Raw genomic sequence first — 20,703 nt, 5'->3', positions numbered from 1 at the left:
AGTGTCCAAGACGAAAGATATATACAAATACTTGTATCTTAGCTTTAACTCATTTAAAAAATGGAAACAGGAACAAACAACTGAGGTCTGGAACATTCGCAAGGTTGACCAGAAGAAGTGTCACAAGGCGGTAAGAAAGGCAAAAAAGGTCTATGAGGAAAAGATTGCGCAGGAAGCCAAGAACTTCAAGCCCTTTTTTAGATATATAAAAGGAAAAAAACAAGCACAAGAGGCAGTGGGCCCTCTCGACGACCTAGGAAAGAAAGGGTACATCAAGGAAGACAAACAGATTGCAGATAGACTAAATTCATTCTTTGCGTCTGTCTTTACCAAAGAGAACACTGCAACAATACCTGAACCAGGGAGAGTATTCAAAGGAGAAATTGAGGAAAGCCTCACCACAGTGAATGTGGATTTGGACATGATATACTATCAGATCGATAAGCTAAAAAGCGATAAATCCCCTGGACCGGATGGAATTCACCCGAGAGTGCTTAAGGAGCTTAAGGTAGAAATCGGAGAACTGTTACAATCCCTAGCCAACTTGTCAATTAGAACTGGACAAATACCAGACGACTGGAGGATAGCAAATGTCATCCCAATCTTTAAAAAGGGATCAAGGGGAGAACCAGGAAACTACAGACCTGTGAGTCTTACGTCGGTTCCTGGGAAGATGGTTGAAGCACTAATCAAAGATAGCATAGTGCAGCACCTGGATAATCATGACCTGATGAGAGCTAGTCAACACGGTTTCAGGAAGGGGAAGTCATGTTTGACAAATTTGCTTCAATTTTTTGAGAAGGTGAACCAACATATTGATAGTGGAGAACCGGTGGATATCGTATACTTGGACTTCCAGAAAGCATTCGACAAGGTACCACATGCAAGGCTCATGAGGAAACTACAAAGACATGGAATAAATGGGGATATACTAAGATGGATAGGCAAATGGCTGGAGAACAGATTGCAGAGGGTGAGCATAAATGGGAAGTTCTCGGACTGGGAGAAGGTGACGAGCGGCGTGTCCCAGGGATCGGTTCTTGGGCCCATCTTGTTCAATATCTACATAAATGACCTAGAAGAGGAAACAACAAGTAACATAATCAAGTTTGCAGATGACACAAAACTATGTCGGGCAGTTGGGTCGCAAATAAACAGAGACGCACTTCAAAGAGATTTGAACCAACTGGAGAAATGGGCGGAAAAGTGGCAGATGAAATTTAATATAGAAAAATGCAAAGTGATGCACCTGGGAAGGCATAACAAAGAACAAGAATATAAAATGTTAGGTGTAACATTGGGCAAGAGCGAACAAGAAAGGGACCTGGGGGTACTGATAGACAGGACCCTGAAGCCATCGGCTCAATGCGCAGCGGCGGCAAAGAAAGCAAACAGGCTGCTTGGTATGATAAAGAAGGGCATCACGAGTAGATCGGCGGATGTCATAATGCCGCTTTATAGAGCAATGGTCAGACCACACTTGGAATACTGTGGCCAACACTGGTCTCCCTATCTGAAGAAGGATATAACCCTACTAGAGAGGGTGCAGAGACGAGCCACAAAACTAATAGATGGTATGAAGAATTTGAGTTACGAAGAATGCCTCGATAAACTGGGATTGTTTACCCTCCAGAAGAGAAGGCTGCGAGGGGATATGATAGAGACTTTTAAAATACTAAAAGGTTTCGACAAAATGGAGCAAGAATCTTCGTTATTCACATTGTCAACAGTGACTCGAACAAGAGGTCATGGACTAAAACTTAGGGGAGGCAGACTCAGGACTAATATCCGGAAGTTCTGCTTCACACAGCGAGTGGTGGACGCCTGGAATGCTCTCCCGGAGGAGGTTGTGACAGAGACCACCATTCTGGGATTTAAGGGCAAGTTGGATGCATATCTTCATGCAAATCACATTGAAGGACACGGGTAAACAAGGTGTCCAGTAGAGAACACCTAGCTTGGCCTCCGCGTGTGCGGGTCGCCGGACTAGATGGACCTAGGGTCTGATCCGGTGAAGGCATTTCTTATGTTCTTATGTTCCCACAAGATTTACCTTCCAGCTGCTCCCTCTTACTTCCCATTTGAAGCAAGAGCTGTAGATATTATAATCAAAGAGGGGGGAGGGTGGGGGTTAGGATGGTGTGTCGGATTCTTTTTTTGTGTGTGTGTGGGGTGGTTTTAGAAATATTGGCTTAATGTCACCAATTCAGTTTGAAATTTGTTACCAATGTACCTGATTATACTTTCTGTAACATCGCTGTATATGTACAGTCTCTTCCTCTGTAAACCGCTCTAAACTGCTTGTGGTATTGCGGTATACAAAAATTAAGTTATTATTATGATTATTAGTTTCAGACTCATTCAGTTTTCCAAAGTTGAGAATGTTATTATTTTTTACATACCTGGTCTCCCAGTCTGAGGTTTAAGCCATCCAGTTCTAGCAGTGAGAAAGGCTGAACGATGGTCTCGTGTCGCAGTTCTTCTCTGATCCCCTCTGAAGAAAGTCTGGACCAGGTTATTGTGAATCCCAGGGAACTATTTGTAGAATATGTGTCAAAGGAACATTTTAGGTAAATGATGTGATTCATCAATTCTGCCACAATTTCAGGAGTAGATGGTGGTGGTGGTGGTGGTGGTGATGGTGTTGTACACTGTTTACCTAGATAGACAAATTATTTAGTTATTTTATTCTGTTTAGGAACATATTAACTAACTAACAACTCCCCTCCTCCCTTTTACAAAGCTGAGCTAGCAGCTGTTGCTGCAGTAACTGCCCCAAAAATTAGAGATTTAAAGGGCTTCGGGGCTTTTGCCGCATGGTTTTGTAAAACGGGAAGTAAATAAACAATACAATATTAGCAGTCAACTAGTAAATAAAGCAAAACTACTTATTTTTAGAAACTAAAATAATTGATTTTGTGCATATAAATAGAGTCTAACCACACACAGCTCAAAAGAGTTTTATCAATATATCATTTTCTTTATTTCTATAGCTTAGTTTGTCGTATGACAGGCTGCTGAAAAGTTCTCAGCCCAACCAAGAAGAGAATAATGTGGAGCCATGAACCTTATAGGTTATTCCACACTTTTCTTGACACTTTTTGTTTCAATGATGCAAATGCCTCTAGCAAATGGGAACAAGTACAGTCAAACCTCGGTTTACGAGTGCCGCGGTTTGCGAGTGTTTTGCAAGAAGAGCAAAACATTTGCAAAATCCGTGCCTCAAAAACCGAGCATGTCTCGATTTGCGAGCCCCCTCCCCTGCGATCCGGCATCCCCCCTGCAATCTGGCATCCCACCCGCTCGCCCCCCTGCAATCTGGCTTCCCCCCTGCGATCCGGCATCCCCGCCGTGATCCGGCATCCCCCACTCACCCACCCAAACCCAATCGCTTACCCCGCTCTGGCACCGGCACCAGCACCAACACACAGGACATGCCGGTGCCCGAAGATCCTCCCTGTTGCTTGTGCTGGGCCTTGAGCATCTGCGCATGCTCAAGGCCTTCTAGTTCTCGTTCTCTCTGAGATTCTCGGAGATCTCGGAGAGAAAGAGAACTAAGTAATCACTGGCTTTACGAGGGACCACTGAAAAGTTCTCTGCCCAAACAACAAAGTTGGAACAGTCTCCATCGAGGGCAACTTACTTAGTCCAGTGGTTTTCTACTTTTTTCATTCCGTTGATTAAAATATAGAACAAAAAAAGTGGAAAATTGCTGGACTAATTGTATAGCCCTCGATGGAGACTGCTCCAATTTTGTTGGTTGAGCTGAGAACTTTTCAACGGCCCCTCGTACCTCACTTTGCCACTTTCTGTTCAAACTTTTTCCCAAACTCATTATGAGGGGGTGCTGAAAAGTTCTCAGCCCAACCAACTTCCTAAATTCTGAGTGTTATTTTGCCACTGTAGCTGAAAAGATTGTTACCTTAATTCATTAGGTGCCAATTTGCAGAAAATAATTCTAAAATAAAATATTTTTCTCCTCACCACCTCTTTTCTAATTCAGTGCAATTCCTCACAGTTCTAGGCAAGATAAATCTCTTCACTAATCTGTTAATCAACTATAGACACATCCAGCACAGAAATCAGAAAAAAAATGTTCCATTGTATTCACAGAGTAAAAATAATAGACTGAAGTCAAAATTAGGAAATGATCTGTAAAATACTCATCATTGACTTAAATAGACAGGACTTTATAGATTAAGAAAGAATACTCACTACTGCACAGGTCACCAACTTCTGTTTTCTCTGGATTAAATACTTCTGATGTAGAAACTGAAACAACTGTAAAAGAAGCCTAAAAAATTATTAAGTACATACAGAGGGTACATGCACAAGTGCAAATCTTGTCCCTTGCTCTGCCTATTCTCCATCCCCAGGAATGCCTACTGGCTACCCATACTTTACATAAAAATTGCCATTTTGTTTCTGTATGCAGTGGCATAGTTGGGGGGGGGATGTGAACCACCCTGAGCGCCGTTTTGGTAGGGGCGCCGGCACCATTCTGCTCCCGCCCCGCCACACTTGCTCTCTCCCTTTCCTGCCTCCCTGTACCTCTTTGAATCTTTGCCAGGGTGGGCAACTACTCTGGCCTGCTGCTCACGCCAGCCTGGCTCCCTCTGAAATCACTTCCGGGTCGCGGAAAGCCAACACTGGTGCGAGCAACAAGCCGGAGAAGCTGCTCATGCTAGCAAAGATTTAAAGAGGTACGGGGGTGGGAAGGGAAGGCACAAGTGTGGCGGGGGGAGGGTGCGGAAGGAGCGGGGGGCCACAACCATGGACACCGTCAACCTTTGCTACGCCACTGTCTGTGTGCCTAATTTCTACACACATATACCCCCCAGGTCATTTTTATAGGAGCCTAGTTAGTGGGTAAAACACTCTTCTACATATTTATGTAGCTTATAAATTTACTCCTATAGAAGCAAATTTTCAAAGCCACTTCCACAGGTAAAACAGCACTGAGCCCCATTTTCTGAGTACATTGTTCCATAAATGCCATACTTTTACTTGCATTGAGTGGGAAAAGGATGGAACTGCAAGAGTGCAATTTGACTATATATAACAGCACACATTGTTTTGTCCAGAAAAAAATTACAGCAGATCCAAGGACGTTTGTTTAAATAATAGATGTGGGCACTTACACCAACCATAGAGCTGCTATAAGTGGTTGCATATAAGTGTCAGAGGTATATTACAGTACATGCATAAGCCTGAGCTCTAGCCATGCTCTGCTCATATCCTTGCCTCTGGACGTAATCTAAAATGTTTGATTGATTACAGCAAAACATCGATATCATAAGCTCGACATTCCCATCCAAACCATGCCTCTAAAGTGGCCTCTTGAGATTTAGACACACTGTGGGCAACTGCCACAGAAATCCATCTACAAAATGGGTTTTGAAAATAATGAATTGAAAGGGCTTGGCAAGAAAAATGTCCATCTGTCCCCTTTGTGCCACCTTTTAGACATTTTTCTTTTTTGAAAATGAGCCCCATAGTGAATTAATCAATACATTAAAAATCAGCAAACTCTTTTACAAAGGCACGCTAAAGCGTTTTAGCATGGATTTAGCGCACGCTAAATCAACATGTGCGCTAACCGCTAGATGACTTAGATTCAAGAAAGGTTTCCACCTTCAGTTCCCCCTCCCTTTGTTATTCTTCCCCTTGAGTGTTTCCTTTCTTTCTATCAATTGTAGTTCTAACCCTTCTTCCCTTTTGTTCCCGTTCGTCAATATCTTTAAAAATTGTCATTTCCCCTGGTTTGTTATTGTTTAAATTGTATGTTAATTGACACATTGTTATGGTGTTTTTGTACACCGCCTAGAAGGCTTGATTGGGCGGTATAAGAAATTTTAAATAAACTTGAAACTTGATAACATGCACACATTAGGGGGTAAATGAGGTAATTTGTTAATTATTATTGATGGTGCTTCTAGCAGCAGTCTCGCATGATTATCAATTGGGGGGGGGGTCATATTTCCATATAAGGAAATTTTCCATATGGAAATATGACCCCCTAGCAGTCATTAGACTGTCATTAGAGGAACCATTTTTGTATCTGAACCAGATTGGCCTGGCCTGCACCCCTCTGACTGACCCCGCTGGACCATCAATGATTTTGCAGGTAGCAACTAGGGGGGTTGGAGGGCCGGCAAGTGGGAGGACATACATGGGGTGGTCCACGGGGAACTCACCACTGCAGCCCTGGAGCATCAGGTTGTGGTTTTGTGTGTACCAATGCTACCAGATGGTAAAATGACCCAATTTGGGGTCATTTTACTGTGATTTATGGACCCTAACATGACTTGTGGTATACCACCGTGAGTCGTATTAGGGGATTTTCATAGTAATGAGATGCATTTGCATTTTTTCATCTCATTACTAAGTAGCACGCGGAAACTTAAATATTGCCACGCTATTTTTGGAACAGCAATTTTAGGGCTGTTTAAGTCCTGGTAAGGGCCATTTACCACAACTTAAAGACCTAATGATGTCTGATAAATTCTTCCGTATCTGCTCTCATCTTCTATGTTACTATAAAGTCTAGTAATCTATACAACTGAGATGTGTCTGTGTATGGCCGTTTGGAGGAGGATGGGCAGGGGAGGGCTTCAATGGCTGGGAGGGTGTAGATGGGCTGGAGTAAGTCTTAACAGAGATTTCGGCAGTTGGAACCCAAGCACAGTACCAGGTAAAGCTTTGGATTCTCGCCCAGAAATAGCTAAGAAGAAAAAAAAAAAAAATTTAAATTGAATCAGGTTGGGCAGACTGGATAGACCATTCGAGTCTTTATCTGCCGTCATCTACTATGTTACTATGTTACTATGTGTCTAGGTAAGAAGAACTTTCAGACACTCCAAACAGGAATAAAGCAGAAAAGTCAAAAGAAAAGTGAATTTGCCTCATCTAAATTATTTCAGCCTTTTTTCAGCTGTGAATTAGGTGCCTTGGTTATGTTAAATACTATACAGGTGACAGCCTGAATATACAGGTAGTTCAGTCATCATACCGGCACCATCTATTTAGTTTTGGTTTTAAATGTATGAAATTCTTCAGTCCCCCTCACCTTTCCCCTCACCCAACTCCTTTTTATACAAATAGTATTGGGCCATTCGGTAAGATATTTGACTTCATACTATCAATATAAGCTTTGAAAATACATAAATAGTGAAGTTATATATTCACTTGTGAACATCTTTTATATTGTTAAATTATATCATGAAATATACATTTATGCTCAAGAAGCATCTTTTTCAAGAACCAAATCTGAGTCAACAGCATTGTATTATTTTAAAAAATGAGGGAGAAAGAAAGAAAGAAAACTTTCCCGTGAGGACTGGAGAAAATGGGTGTATGTATATGCGTGTGTGTGTATGGGGGTGGGAGGAATGGGGAGTGTGGGTGGGTGGGTGAAAATGGGGAGGAAGTCACACAATTTACATTTCATGCAGCTGTTTATGAAATAGCTATAATTACTCAAACTTAACAGAGAACCTGTGAAATTCTTAAACCTGGTCCTTAATTATGTTTTCTTTATCCCCCTATATTTTTGTATCAGCTTTAAATGCCTAAAAGCTTTAAAGCTGAAAGCACATTATTTTGCTTCAGGTTAGCACATGCAGAATAAGTTTCATTTTGCAACAGACACAGAAAAGCAGATATCAGATACCAGATAAGCAGCTTCAAGAAACATCATATAACCTATCATTATATTCTTTTCTTTGCTGTTTAACATTATTGTTTCCCTTTCTTATTCTGATTTTTAAGTGTTGAGTTGATTCTTTCACATTATGCAGGAATATTTCCAGGTACTTATGGGGTGGGCAGACTAGATGGGCCGTGGCCCTTATCTGCCATCTATTTCTATGTTTCTATTGGAAACAGGACCTTGAGCTTCATGGACCTTTGGTCTGTCCCAGTATGGCAACTCTTAGGTTCTTATGTTTTAAGCATTTATTATGTAAATACATGCACTAGAATTCACTCAAAAACATTTTTAATGTGTGCTGTTAAAATATTTCAAACAATAAAATTCCTTAAGGTGAATACTAAACTATAATAAATAGCAAAACTCTCCAAATGTAATACAAAGAGAACACCAACACACAAAGAACACTATTAAGGAAGCATCTATCATTGCTCAAATATGCTCTAATATAGAGTCAAAAACTCTGAATAACAGATATAAAGTTACCTCACAAATAAGCTCTCTTAATAACCACACACCAATTAGTGATCAAAATTGTGTCTGAAAAACTCATAGGCCCTGTTTTTATAAAGTTCGCCTGAAGTTAAATGGCCAGCATCCTGACATTTAGGCGTCCTCAATGTATGCCAACCAGTTGACAAACTTTCATATATCTGGATATTCGGCACCAGCAGGTCACTGAACAACCAGGTATAAAATCCTATGGTAACTGGCCTTTTAAAAAGTGCTGACAATTTCAGGGTCAATATTATCCCCACAAATAACCCTTGAAAGGAAGAAATCACGAGCAGGTTTTACAGATCCCAACAGCAGGTGCAAATTTTCACGCAACTCTAGCAAAAATGTGAAAAGAAGTACCAGTCCAAATAATTAATATAATAATAAAATAGGAAACCAGCATGCATAAGTATGCATTCTACTATGAGACTTCTCACCTTCTGCACAATATCCCATGCAGCCTTGAGTCGGCTGAAGTAAATACACAAAGAAATCTCCACAGTTTGTCACCGTGACAGGTATGCGGAAAAGGCAGCAATCTTTTGTGCTGCTAAAGAAAAACTGCCATGTCGCACAGGCTGTAAGTTGCCTGCTCTGTCCAGGTTGAGGCAAGGACTCGGATTCCTTCAGAGACAACCATAAAGGGGCCTGAGTTCCACAGTGGTTCATCTGCAGTGCAAAATAAAATGAGAAAAATATCAAATGAACACAAGAACAGAAAGATGTGCAATACTGTGTCAAAGCACTGAGGCACAGTATCTTGTCTCTGACAGTGACCCATTTGGACTACTAGGAAGTACCCTATGAAGCTCAATCACACCTTTGAATCTTTTTCTGATCCTTAGCCACCTCCCTGAGGGTGCCAAAAAGCCATCAAGACTGCCTCCCATCAGTATTATCTTACGCCCCTTCCTCCAAGCATTTCTCACAGAACTCATATCCCCTCTCATAAACTTCTCCCATCCTTCTGTTATCCGTTTGTTCCACCCACCAGCCCATCTGAAATACCCCATTCAACTTGACTAGCTCATCTGGAAAGTCCATTCTTCCTCTTCCCCCTCCCCCTGATTTTAATGACTAATTGTTTATGTAACTATTTCTATGATTTTATATATACTCATTTTTTCATTATGCATATCAAGCAGATGTTTTGCTTATGTCCTCTCTGCCCCAGTGTAGCTTTCTGACTGAGGCTTATAAAAATATTTATTGGAAGAACTCAACAGTATCTCAGGGAGGAAATGGGTATACAGATCTGCTGCTAACTAGAGCATGAGATCCTGTGTAAACTAAGAGGTGAATGAAGGGGTGGTTAGAGAAATTGCCTTGGGGGGGGGGGGAATCCAGGTGGAGAAAGCATACTTGGGATTGCTTGTACATCCCCAGCATAAACATAGAAATATCTCTCCCTCACAAGCATACCACCTCAGAAGGCAGAACCATAAAATCCTTCAGGAGCAGGTCCTTAACAATCAAGAGGAATAAGAATTTCCATGGCCGAAGGAAAGTTAGAATTCTCTCACTCTCATCAAAGCTACGGCTGCTAGGAGACAATTTCCTATACCTGGTGAAATGCCTCATAGCAGCATCATTTGGCAGGTATTATGATTTAGTCAGGATGACCCTGACATTCCTCCTGTCTATGAATATCTTGCCCCTGTGGAATGGTAAGGTCTTGGCTTTGACAGAGCCAGTTTTGCCACTAGGCAGACTGAAGCATCCACCTAGGTTGGCAGCATTTAGGGGTCAGTTGCATAGTAGGAAAGCATCATCTTATCTCCTGCTTCTTACCCCACTCCTATATCCAGCATGCTTTCCCTGATGTTTCTGTAACAGTTACACCATTTTTGAGGTTGCTTCAGAGGTACCTATTCCTGGTTCAAACCCCAACAGTAGAGGCCTAGATTCAAATGCTGTTAACTCCTGCGCCCCCCCCCCCCCAACAATAGGGTATATATTATTTTCAAAGATTATAAAAATTAGCTTCTTGCCCCATAATTTTATTTATATATATGAAGAAACATTTCATACAAAACATCAGTTAAACTGGTGCACACAGTAACATAATAAATGATGGCAGATAAAGACCTGCCCATAAGTTATACCCATTTAAAAAATACATTATTAGATTAACTTGTCTCTTCTTTGATATTTCTGGGCCGTAGACTGTAAAGTCTGGTATTGTCCTAGGTTCCAAATGCTGAAGTTGTGAATTTACTGGTAGCTCAACAAATACTCTTTGTAGAGGACATGTACGGGTGTCCAGATAGCTTTTCAAAACCCGGCACTTTGACTGGGTTTTGAAAAGCAAAACCAAGCTGAGCAGGCAGAGGGGAGTGGGGTTAGGGGTGAGGCTAGGGTGTGGCATGGGCATAACAGGGCGGGGATGGGTGGAACTGTGCAGGCCTGGGGGAGGGTCTAGGGGTCCGGATTTTACATGCATAAAATCTGGTAACCCTTTGTTCTAGGTTCTGACCCACACTTTGGAAGACACTGATTTAAGCATTCTAGTTAAAATAGACATTTGGATTACAGAGACCAGCTGCTAAACCAGGTATCCTTAAGGGTACTGGATTAGAACAAGACAAACATGGAAACATAGAAAAATGAAGGCAGATAAAGACCAAACGGCCTATCTAATCTGCTTAACCATGCCATCTACTATATCCTCCTATCCCTTAGAGGTCTAATGTACTTCTCCCAAGCTTTCTTGAATTGAGATGCACTTTGGGCCAGATTCTATAAACGGCGCTTAAGCGTGCCTACATTGTAGGCACTACTTGGCATGTTAATCAGTCAACCGCTGGGTGCTACTTTTAGAATCCCACTTAGGAGTACTTAAGTGTTGCTTGGTGTCTTAAACATAGATGCTGATAGGCCAGGTTGTAGTGATGCCTAAGTCAACCATGCCTATTCTCCTCCCCAAATCATGCCTACTTTTCTGGTAGGCATTGTTAGGTGTCAGAGGGTGCCTCCACTTAGGCGTCCCTAGGCATCCTAAGAGTTCGGTACCAAACTCTTAATCTTTATTATTATTATTTTTTTAATTGGCTGAAAACTGGCAGGGTCAATTACCACACCAATTAAGCTAATTAAAAATAAAGTTGAGCATGGATTCCAAAGTTAGGCGTTGCAAGGTATCCTCGATTAGGGTGCCTTGTGGCGCCTAATGTAGGCACCCAATACATAATCTGGCCCTTTTTGCCTCCACCACCTCCATGGGACCATTGTTCCAAGCATTCACCACCCTTTCCGTGAAATGTATTTTCTGATGTTACTTCTGAAGAGACTGCTGCTAGCCCCTTCAATGTATTTAAATGACCTCACACCGACAACCCAATTGCTGTATATAATATGAGGTTCATAATCAAAAGAAAAAAAACATATAAAAAGTGGCCTAAATGGCTACTTGGACCCCCTGCCGACCCCACGACCCCTCCCCCCCACCCCCAATCCCACCTCCCCATACCTGTAAAATGTTGGCCGGATGGACGGGTGCCAAACCCGCCCGTCCAGCAGGCCAGCCTGCTGCAGAATGGAGGTTCAGGGGGGCGGTCATTGGTGTGGGTTGTGTTGAGGGCAAGAGGGCCTGGGATCCCTCCTGCCCGTATTGTAGTGGGGGTGGGGATTAGGGGGTCTGCCTGGGCAGGAGGTGTTGGGCTCCCTCCTGGCCTGATCGTAATCGGGGGGTGCCGCGGGTACCCGGGGCAGGAGGGCTTGGGCTCCCTCTTGCCCTGATGTCATCAGAGAATGTCGGGATGCCGTGGGGCAAGAGGGCTTGGGCTCCCTCTTGCCCCAAACGTAATCGGGGGGAGGGGTCGGTACCGCGGGGCAAGAGGGCTTGGGCTCCCTCTTGCCCCGAAGGTAATCGGGGGGGTCGGTGCCGCGGGGCAATAGGGCTTGGGCTCCCTCTTGCCCCGATGTCGGGGGGAGGGGGCGTTTGTGTGGATTCTGTAACCGGTGTTGTTTTTGACAGACACCGGTTACAGAATCCAGCTTTTAGGTGAAGGACTGGCTCCTTCGCCTAAAAGCCCTTGTGTTGGACGTTTGGGGCTTAGGCGTTTTTTGGTTCATTATGGAGTATAAGTGTAGACGTCGTGGGGGTATAAGTGTAAACTTAGTGGTGGTCTGGGCGTTTAAACAGCTGAATGTAGAGGCAGGCCATTATTTTTAAAAAAACCTCCATTTGGACGTTTTTTTTTATTATGGACATTTTCCCTGCTTCTACTTTCAACGTTTAAGGCCTTAGGCCAAAAGGGGACTTAGACGTTTTTTTTTTTATTATGCCCCTCCACATGTTTAATAGTAATAAAGAAAAGGCAGCCTATATAAAAATAGTATCCAAATAGAATATTGTAACAGCAGTTAGCCTAATGAAAGAATAGCACAGAGTACCAGTATGTCATGTGCTGTCTGATCCGTCCTATCTTTTAAGGAACTAAGCTGGACTTTTTATAACCAAGCTTAGTAGCATGGGGTCCAGAGTCTTGCATAGCTACTAATTACATACTTAATTTCCATTGGATTTTCACACTTTATCATATTTAATGATTGGATGATATATATAAAATTGCAGTTGAGTCATAATGAAGCTTGGTGCCACCTACTGTCAAATATGACTTCTCTATTTTCCCTGAAAATGCATTCGTAATACTAAGGTCAATGATCCCTGAAGGTGGGCACCCTCCCTCCTAATCTTGCTTTAGATTGTCAGTAGCTTTATCTATAGTTCATGTCATTTTGACCATGTCATCTTGACCTGACATTGTGGCTTTCTTGTGGCCCAAGCATTTCTTAGAAATTCTTTTAATAGAATAACTGTCACAGTCAGCAGAAAGCCATCAGCTTCTAGGGCAAAGATGAAGTTCTCCTGCAGAAATATTCATTTGTGCTGAAAGAAATGCTTGCTTTGTCCAGCTCATAGGTCTGATTATAAGTCATGTCTCATTAACACAATGTCCCTCCTGAGGGTCTTCTAAGGGTCTTTTTCCTCAATTTTTCTTCATCTCTGAATTTATCCCCTTTCACCTTGAGATTCCCATTGCTTTGGTTAAAGGGGACATTTCCCAGCCATAGTGAAACTGCTAGAATGCAGGAATATGAAAATGTCTGTTATAATTATATTTAATGTTAAATAAATAAATAAATAAATATCAACATTATAGCTCAATCTACTGAACTAGAATTTGAAAAAGAGAGTAAAACTAGCTTTATGGACCACTCTGAGATAGATTTCGGATGCATTAATTAATATTGGCATCCTCTGGTCATGTTTATGTTTCTGTTTATTTCACAAATTGCTATACTGTTCTTCAAGCTTACAACCAAGCAGTTTGTGATATGGCAAAAAGAGATCAAAAGACTTCAAAATATCCAAAACACAGCTAGCTATAAGATTAATCTAACATTTGTAAATTTGATCACATTACATCATTCTAGAGGCATAGTTGGTTTTAAGAAAGGTTTAGACAATTATTGGAGGAAAAGTCCATTGTTATTGAGAAAGACATAGGGGAAGCCACTGCTTGCCCTGGATCGGTAGCATGGAATATTGCTACTTCTTGGGTTTTGGCCAGGTATTAGTGACCTGGTTTGGCCACTGTGGGAACGGGCTACTGGGCTTGATGGACCATTGGTCTGACCCAGTAAGGCTATTCTTATGTTCTTATGAAGTGTATTGGCTTCCCATCTCTCACCATATCCCTTATAAAATTAACTTTTAAAGTATTAATAACAGGTGAACCTCCATACTTAGCATGTTTCTTGACCCCATATACTCCATCTAGAACACTTAGATCTGAAAATCAAAAACGCTTTGTTGTCCCAACTCATCAATAAATTGTTCATGAACATATCAGAACTTCCACATTCTCAGTAAAAGGTCTGCAGCTATGGAATTCCATGCCAATAAACCTTAGATCAGTGTTTTTCAACCTTTTTACACCCGTTGACCAGCAGAAATAAAAGAATTATTTTGTGAACCGGCAAACTACTAAGACTGAAATTTTAAAAAAATATTTCCGACCGTCTCCCTGAGCTCGGTCCCCGTAAACCATCTGATCCCATCTGCACAAGCCGCAGTTATGATTTTATATTGAATGTATTTTATTAAAGTATAAAAAGAAACAATATTCTGTATAATTGTGATTTTATAAATACAAATATACAGAGCAAGGACCAACAAAACCCGTCTCCCCTCCCCTTCACATATATCCCCTCTACTATCAAGAAAATTGAACAAGTCAAGTTATTACAGAATGCTACACAGAAATATCATGCTAACAGAATACTGCAGTCACACATGATAGGAATAGTGTTAGGGGAGTGATCTCTGGTCCGAGAGAGCCCTAAGCCAGCTGGAAGCTAAAGAAGCACTGTCTGGGCTTTGCAGTCCCCAGTTATGTCTCTAGCAGGATATATATTTCAAATCTGATATATTCTAATGACAAAAGAGATATAAAATAATTTTTTTCTTCCTTTTGTTGTCTCTGGTTTCTGCTTTCATCTTCTTTTCACTCTTTTCCTTCCAGCATCTACCCTGTCTCTTTAATCCAGCATCTGCCTGTTCCATCCACTGTCTTCCCTCTCTCCCCTTCTTTCTATGCCCCTCTCCTCTTTCCATCCAGCCTGTGCCTCCTCTCTCCTTTTTACATGATTCATTCCAGCTTCACTGCTTTCTTCATTTTTATCTCTAATACACCAGATCTAGCATCTTTATCCCTTTCTCATTTCTCTGCTGACCCCTTTTCCAGCATCAATCTCTCTCTACTTTCTCATTCCTCTCTCTTCCCTTTCCCTCACCTGATATCTCCATTCCATCCTGACCCCTTCTGCCAGCTGTTTCCTTCCATTTTTCCTTCTCCCTTCCTTTCTCCCCCTATCCAACAGTAACTCTCTTCCCATCCCTTTCCCTCCTCCCCTCCCAGCAGCATCTCTCCTTCTACCTCCCTCCAGGTCCAGTAGCAGCTCTCCCTTTATCCATCAGCTTCCCAGCCTCCAACAATGGCTTCCTCCCCTTCCAACAGCTCTCAGTACTTGCCTGCAGCTGTGATTTACTTAGGCAGCCTTGGGTCCGTTGCTGCCTCTGAGGAAAGAGGAAATTGCTGATGAATCACTGCCCTGTCAAGTACGAGAGCTGCTGAGAGGGGAGACAGCCACTATCGAAGGCTCCCCAGGATCTTGCTCCCGCACACGCTGACCATCTCCCTTCCACCTGCACCTGTAGCTCTCTCTCTTCCAACTACACCTTCCCCGTGGCCCTCTTCAGCAACTCGGCAGGGGTGGTGATCAAGACAGGCTGCCGACGTCGGGCCTTTCACTCTCTGAGTCCCGCCTATTTTGTTTCAACTTCCTGTTTCCAAACAGGCGAGACTCACAGAGGGAAGGCCCCGACGTTAATCGCCCAAGGCAGCAGCCTTCCAACACTACCGCAGTCAGCAGGAAATTTAACCGCTGACTCAATCTCGCTGGCCCTGCGCAGACGGCAGAAATTTTCTGCGGACCAGCAGTTGAAGAACAGTGCCTTAGATCACAGTTCTTCAATCGCCGGTCCGCAGACCGGTGTCGGTCCGCAAAAAAATCTTGCCAGTCCGCGAAGGATTCAGGACCCCGCCTCAGCAAAAGGTGCCGGTGTCAGCTGACGTGCAACTTCCTGTTGCCGTCGCTATGCCTGTACTCCTGCCTGCCACCACCGACTCCTGCCGCGTATGTCTCTGCACCCCCATTAAAGCAGCGGCAGGTCTGTGTGCTTTTAACTTCGGCACACAGCTGCCCCTAGGCAGTATTTTAGCGCGGTTTCATGAGGCAGCCTCGGGGCCTTTGGTAGGCCGGCCCACATCGCATCATCGAAGCGGGCCGGCTTACCAAAGACCCCGAGGCTGCCTCATGAAACCGCGCTAAAATACTGCTTAGGGGTAGCTGTGTGCCGAAGTTAAAAGCACACAGAACTGCCGCTAGCCTACATCGAGGAAACATTTGCTGGAGAGGGAAGGAGGGAAGGGAGTAGAGGTGCTCCTAGACAAGGGAGGGGAAGGGGCTACTGCTGGCAGGGGAGAAAGGAAAGGGAAGGGATGAGAATTATTGTTGGATAAGGGGAGAAGGAAAGGGAGAAGGGGTACTCCTGGACAAGGGAGGGGAAGGGAAAGGGAAGAGAGTTACTGTTGGATAAGGGGAGGAAGAAAGGGAGAAGGTACTGCTGGAACATTGGAAGGAAACAGCTGGCAGGGAGATTAGAGGAGGGGAAGGAGTCAGGATGGAATGGAGAGATCAGATGAGGGAAAGGGGAGAGACAGAGGAATGACAAGGTAGAGAGAGATTGATGCTGGGAAGGGGGGTCAGATGAAAAATAAGGAAAGAGGGACAAAGATGCTAGATCTAGTGTAGGAGAGGGGGGCATAGAAAGAACGCAGATACCATATGAAAGGAGTAGGGGTAGGGGTAGAGGGCAGACAGTGGATGGAAGAGGCAGATGCTGGATTGAAGAGACAGAGGGCAGACGCTGGATGGAAGAGAGTGAAAAGACGATGAAAGCAGAAATCAGAGACGACAAAAGGTAGAAAAAAATAATTTTATTTCTATCTTGTGATTAGAATATATCAGATTTAAAATATGTATCCTGCTAGAGCTGATGTTAGACATAACTGGGGAGTGCAAAGCCCAGGCAATGCGTCTTTAGCTTCCAGCTCTCTCTAGCCAGGAGGCAGTTGCCCTAGTTGCACTCCCCCTAACACCATTCTTGCCATGTGTGACTGCGGTATTCTGTTAGCATGATATTTGTGTAGCATTCTGTAATAATTTGGCTTATTCAGTTTTCTTGATAGTAGAGTGGATATATGTGAAGGGGAGGGGAGACGGGGGTTTTGTTGATCCTGTATTATTTATATTTATAAAATGACAATTGTACAGAATATTGTTTCTTTTTATACTTTAATAAAATATGTTCAGTATAAAATCATAACTATTTGAGGCTTATGCGGATGGGATCAGATGGTTAACGGGACCGAGCTCGCGAGGACAGGGCGGCAATGGGGTTTTTTTTAAATTTCAGTCTTATTAGTTTGCCGGTCCACTAAATAATTATTTTTTTTCCGCCGGTCCATAGGTGTAAAAAGGTTGAAGAACATTGCCTTAGATTATTGAATTCAATTGATAAATTTAAAACTGAATTAAAAACATTTCTTTTTATAGATGCTTATCATAACAGATAAATTGCCCTAAGGTCCTGAGAGAACTCTGCAAGACATGAAAAGTTTTCCAATTTGTATTTTCCTCCCCTCTTTCTATAATAATTGTATTTCAATTTTACCCTATATGTTTGATGTTATGTGTGAAAGTTATTTTGGATTATGGTTTTAGACTGTAAGCCGCCCAAACGGTTTATATCCTTGGAGTGGGATAGAAAGATTTTAATAAACTTGGAAACTTGGATAGGCCATACCTTTAAAAACAGAAAGAAAGAAGATAAAGGTAGATCTAGGGTTAACAGATGGCTGGATTTCCCCGGACTTGTCCTCCTTTTGAGGACATGTCCTGGGATCTGGATGGCTTTTCAAAACCTGGCACTTTGTCCGGGTTTTGAAAATGCTGTGTCGGGCAGGGTGGAAGTCTGCGCATGCGCAACTGTCATGCAATGACATCGTGTGACATCACCATGTAGCATCCGTGCATGCGTGGACTTTCTCCCTGCTCAACAAGAGCAGGCAGCAGGGCTAGAACGGGCTTGGGGGCGGGATTAGGGCAGGGATGGGCGGAACTAGGCGGGCCTGGGGGGCAAAGCTAGGGGGGGGGTCCAGATTTTCCGAAAAGAAAATCTGCCTAAGATCCATGTGTTAGTATCTCTCAGCTATCAGCAGACTACATGCCAAGAGCCAGTTCTGAATTTCTGGTAGGAGGTTTCTAATCAAAGATATGGTAGTTGGGTAACAAACTCCGCAAGAGGGGAGCCAAGAGGGATAGTGACTGGAAGCATGGAGTGCAAGTAGGTACATAGGGTAGAAAGGGTTACAGATAAACAAACAGAATATCCAGCCCTAAGAATTTTGAAAGCCAAACAGAGAATCTTAACCCTTTCATTGGCAGATGGTGAAACAGCTGCTTTACATAACTTGATGTTGAATGAGAGCAACAGTGTCACGTAAACAGGCATTTGGGGATGCAGATCTCCCATAAGAGCCACAGAAGACATGTTGCTTCTGAGCAACAATGCCAAATAAATGGTTAAATTTAATTCTTTTGGAAACAGAGAGCTCCTCTGTCCAAACGCATATCAACTCAGTTGTAACCGCTGCTAGTTCAGGCAATTTCTTGCAAAGCAAGTCATGTAAATCTCCAAAACTCTTACTTCATTTTGCTGTCAGAAATCTTACAAAATTATATGATTTACCAGCCCCCCCTTTTATATGTAAGGAACAAATGCTGCATCTCACAGGCAGGATAAACTTGGACCAATTACCTCCATGCACTTTGTTGGCATCTTAGCTGGTTTATCAAAGATCATAAAGCGGTACCATCCTGGCGACAGTGAATAGTCACATATAAGATCGTGAATAGCTGATTGTTGCAGTCTTGAGGAGTCAAAATCAACACTTCTGTACGGGTTCTGAAGAATCCGATGTCCACTGGCATAACATTCTGCAGTTAAGAAGAAACATGATTGTATGAATTAGATCTCAGATTTGCCTCTGCCATTTCCATCATTTTGTGGATTTATTTTTCTGTCTATTGGTACTTCCTACATTGTGCTTGTCTGAGCACAATAATGGTGATTTACTTTCTTTAATTATGTTAGAATGTATGACTGTTTTGGCTTTAGAACTAAATCTGCTGTGCAGGATAAGGAGACACCTGAAGAGTTAACTACTATCACCTGTGCTTATGTAAATGCACGATCGATTAGGGGTAAAGCACAGATTATCAAGGATTGGATAATTGATCAAAATTTAGCCTGTGTGTTTATCTCTGAAACCTGGCTTATTTCCAGTGATGATCCTGTCATTACACTACAAAATTGTTCCTCTTTGCCGTAAGGAAAAATGAGGTGGCAGAAGCACTATTATATTAGATGACAGTTTCAATTTTAAAATGCAAGATTCACTGATAAAAAAAACTATTTGGAAATTTTACCTTGCACACTTAATAGAACGGATCTATTAGATTCTCTAAACTGTATTCTCTTTTATATGGGCTAGGGCCAAAAATTATTTTTATGAATTTATTCTTACTAATTCTCTTCTGACTTCACAATGTCTACTGTTAGGTGACATTAATCTTCACTTAGAAGCAAAACCCGACCAGGATGTAACTGATTTAATCGCCTTTCTATCTTCCCTGGATTATTCTCTTCCTCAACCATGACATTGGGGGTCATCATCTTGAGCTGGTTTCACTAACTATTAAATCAGAACTGTAGATAGATTCCTGGCCTTTATGATTCTTTTAGATTGATTATTGATGTCTTTGATTTATTGCTGATTTTTATGGTATTGCTTATGTTTTGCTGTTTCAGCATTCATAGTATCACCTTGGGTCTTGATGATCCTTTCCTATTAGTTAGGTTGAAGGTTAAATAGACTCCTTTGCAGTTATTTCTCCTTCAAGGGGGGTACTGTAGGAGTGGTTCCTTCCATACACTTAAGGTTAGGCCTTTCACTGATGTCATGAAGCATGAACCATCTTCTGCAAGAAATCATCTTTGCTGCTTGATGCCTGCTTGATGCATTCTGGGTATGTTACGAGAACTATGTGTTTCTAGTCAAGGACATCTGACTATGGATACTTGCTCAGTTCCTGTGAACCTGTGAGAGGTAGAATGCTATGATCTGTATAATATGCTGTTCTTATCTACTGAGGCGCCATTCAAGGATTTTGGACAGAAAGGCTATTGATTCATCTGTTCGGATTTTGGATTGATCCTAGAGTGGTCAGCTAATGACCTAAGGAGAAAGGGGTTCTAAGAAGAATTAGTCTAAGTTTTTTTTTCGATCTGAGCTTCCCCACATCCAAAACTTAGACTATTTACAGAACTTACTCCAAAAATCTTGCAAAGGGATGATAGGTGGTCACCGACACCTTGGTCGGATCACTTCATTTATTATTTTTCATTGGGATGGACTAAGCAATATAATTTAAAGAAAGAACAAATCACATAAACAAGATATTCTTATCAGGAAATCACCTAACCCACTTGAATTCTGGAAACGAGTCAATCTACTACCGAAAGACAATATCCATGAATTCCCATCTAATTGGAAAACCTTATGTAACACTATCTTAGATAAAATCGTATCTAAACATGTTGTAAAGAGACAAACAGATGATTCTAAAACATGATATGATGCAGAGTTATTAGAAATGAAACGAATAGTATGCCGTTTTGAGAAGAAATGGCTAAAATCAAAACCAGCTTTAGATAAAGAAAATTGGAGGAAGGAAGTTAGAAATTATAAATCATTACTAAGAGAGAAACAATAAGCATACTATTCAGATAAAGTAGGGAA

At 42.2% G+C, this 20,703-nt stretch overlaps 1 protein-coding gene across 1 annotated transcript in view; it reads right to left on the bottom strand.

The window, feature by feature from the left end:
* The window catches only part of VWDE (von Willebrand factor D and EGF domains), a 174,549-nt gene that overhangs the window by 134,770 nt on the left and 19,076 nt on the right, over positions 1-20,703 (bottom strand). Inside the window, 4 exon segments of the mRNA XM_033931003.1 lie at positions 2,403-2,659; positions 4,216-4,281; positions 8,647-8,878; positions 18,660-18,838. Coding sequence (XP_033786894.1) covers positions 2,403-2,659; positions 4,216-4,281; positions 8,647-8,878; positions 18,660-18,838 — 734 coding nt within the window.

The sequence above is a fragment of the Geotrypetes seraphini genome, chromosome 2 (assembly GCF_902459505.1).
Source record: "Geotrypetes seraphini chromosome 2, aGeoSer1.1, whole genome shotgun sequence".
Lineage (NCBI taxonomy): Eukaryota > Metazoa > Chordata > Amphibia > Gymnophiona > Dermophiidae > Geotrypetes > Geotrypetes seraphini.
This window is presented reverse-complemented; position numbering and strand designations above follow the sequence as displayed.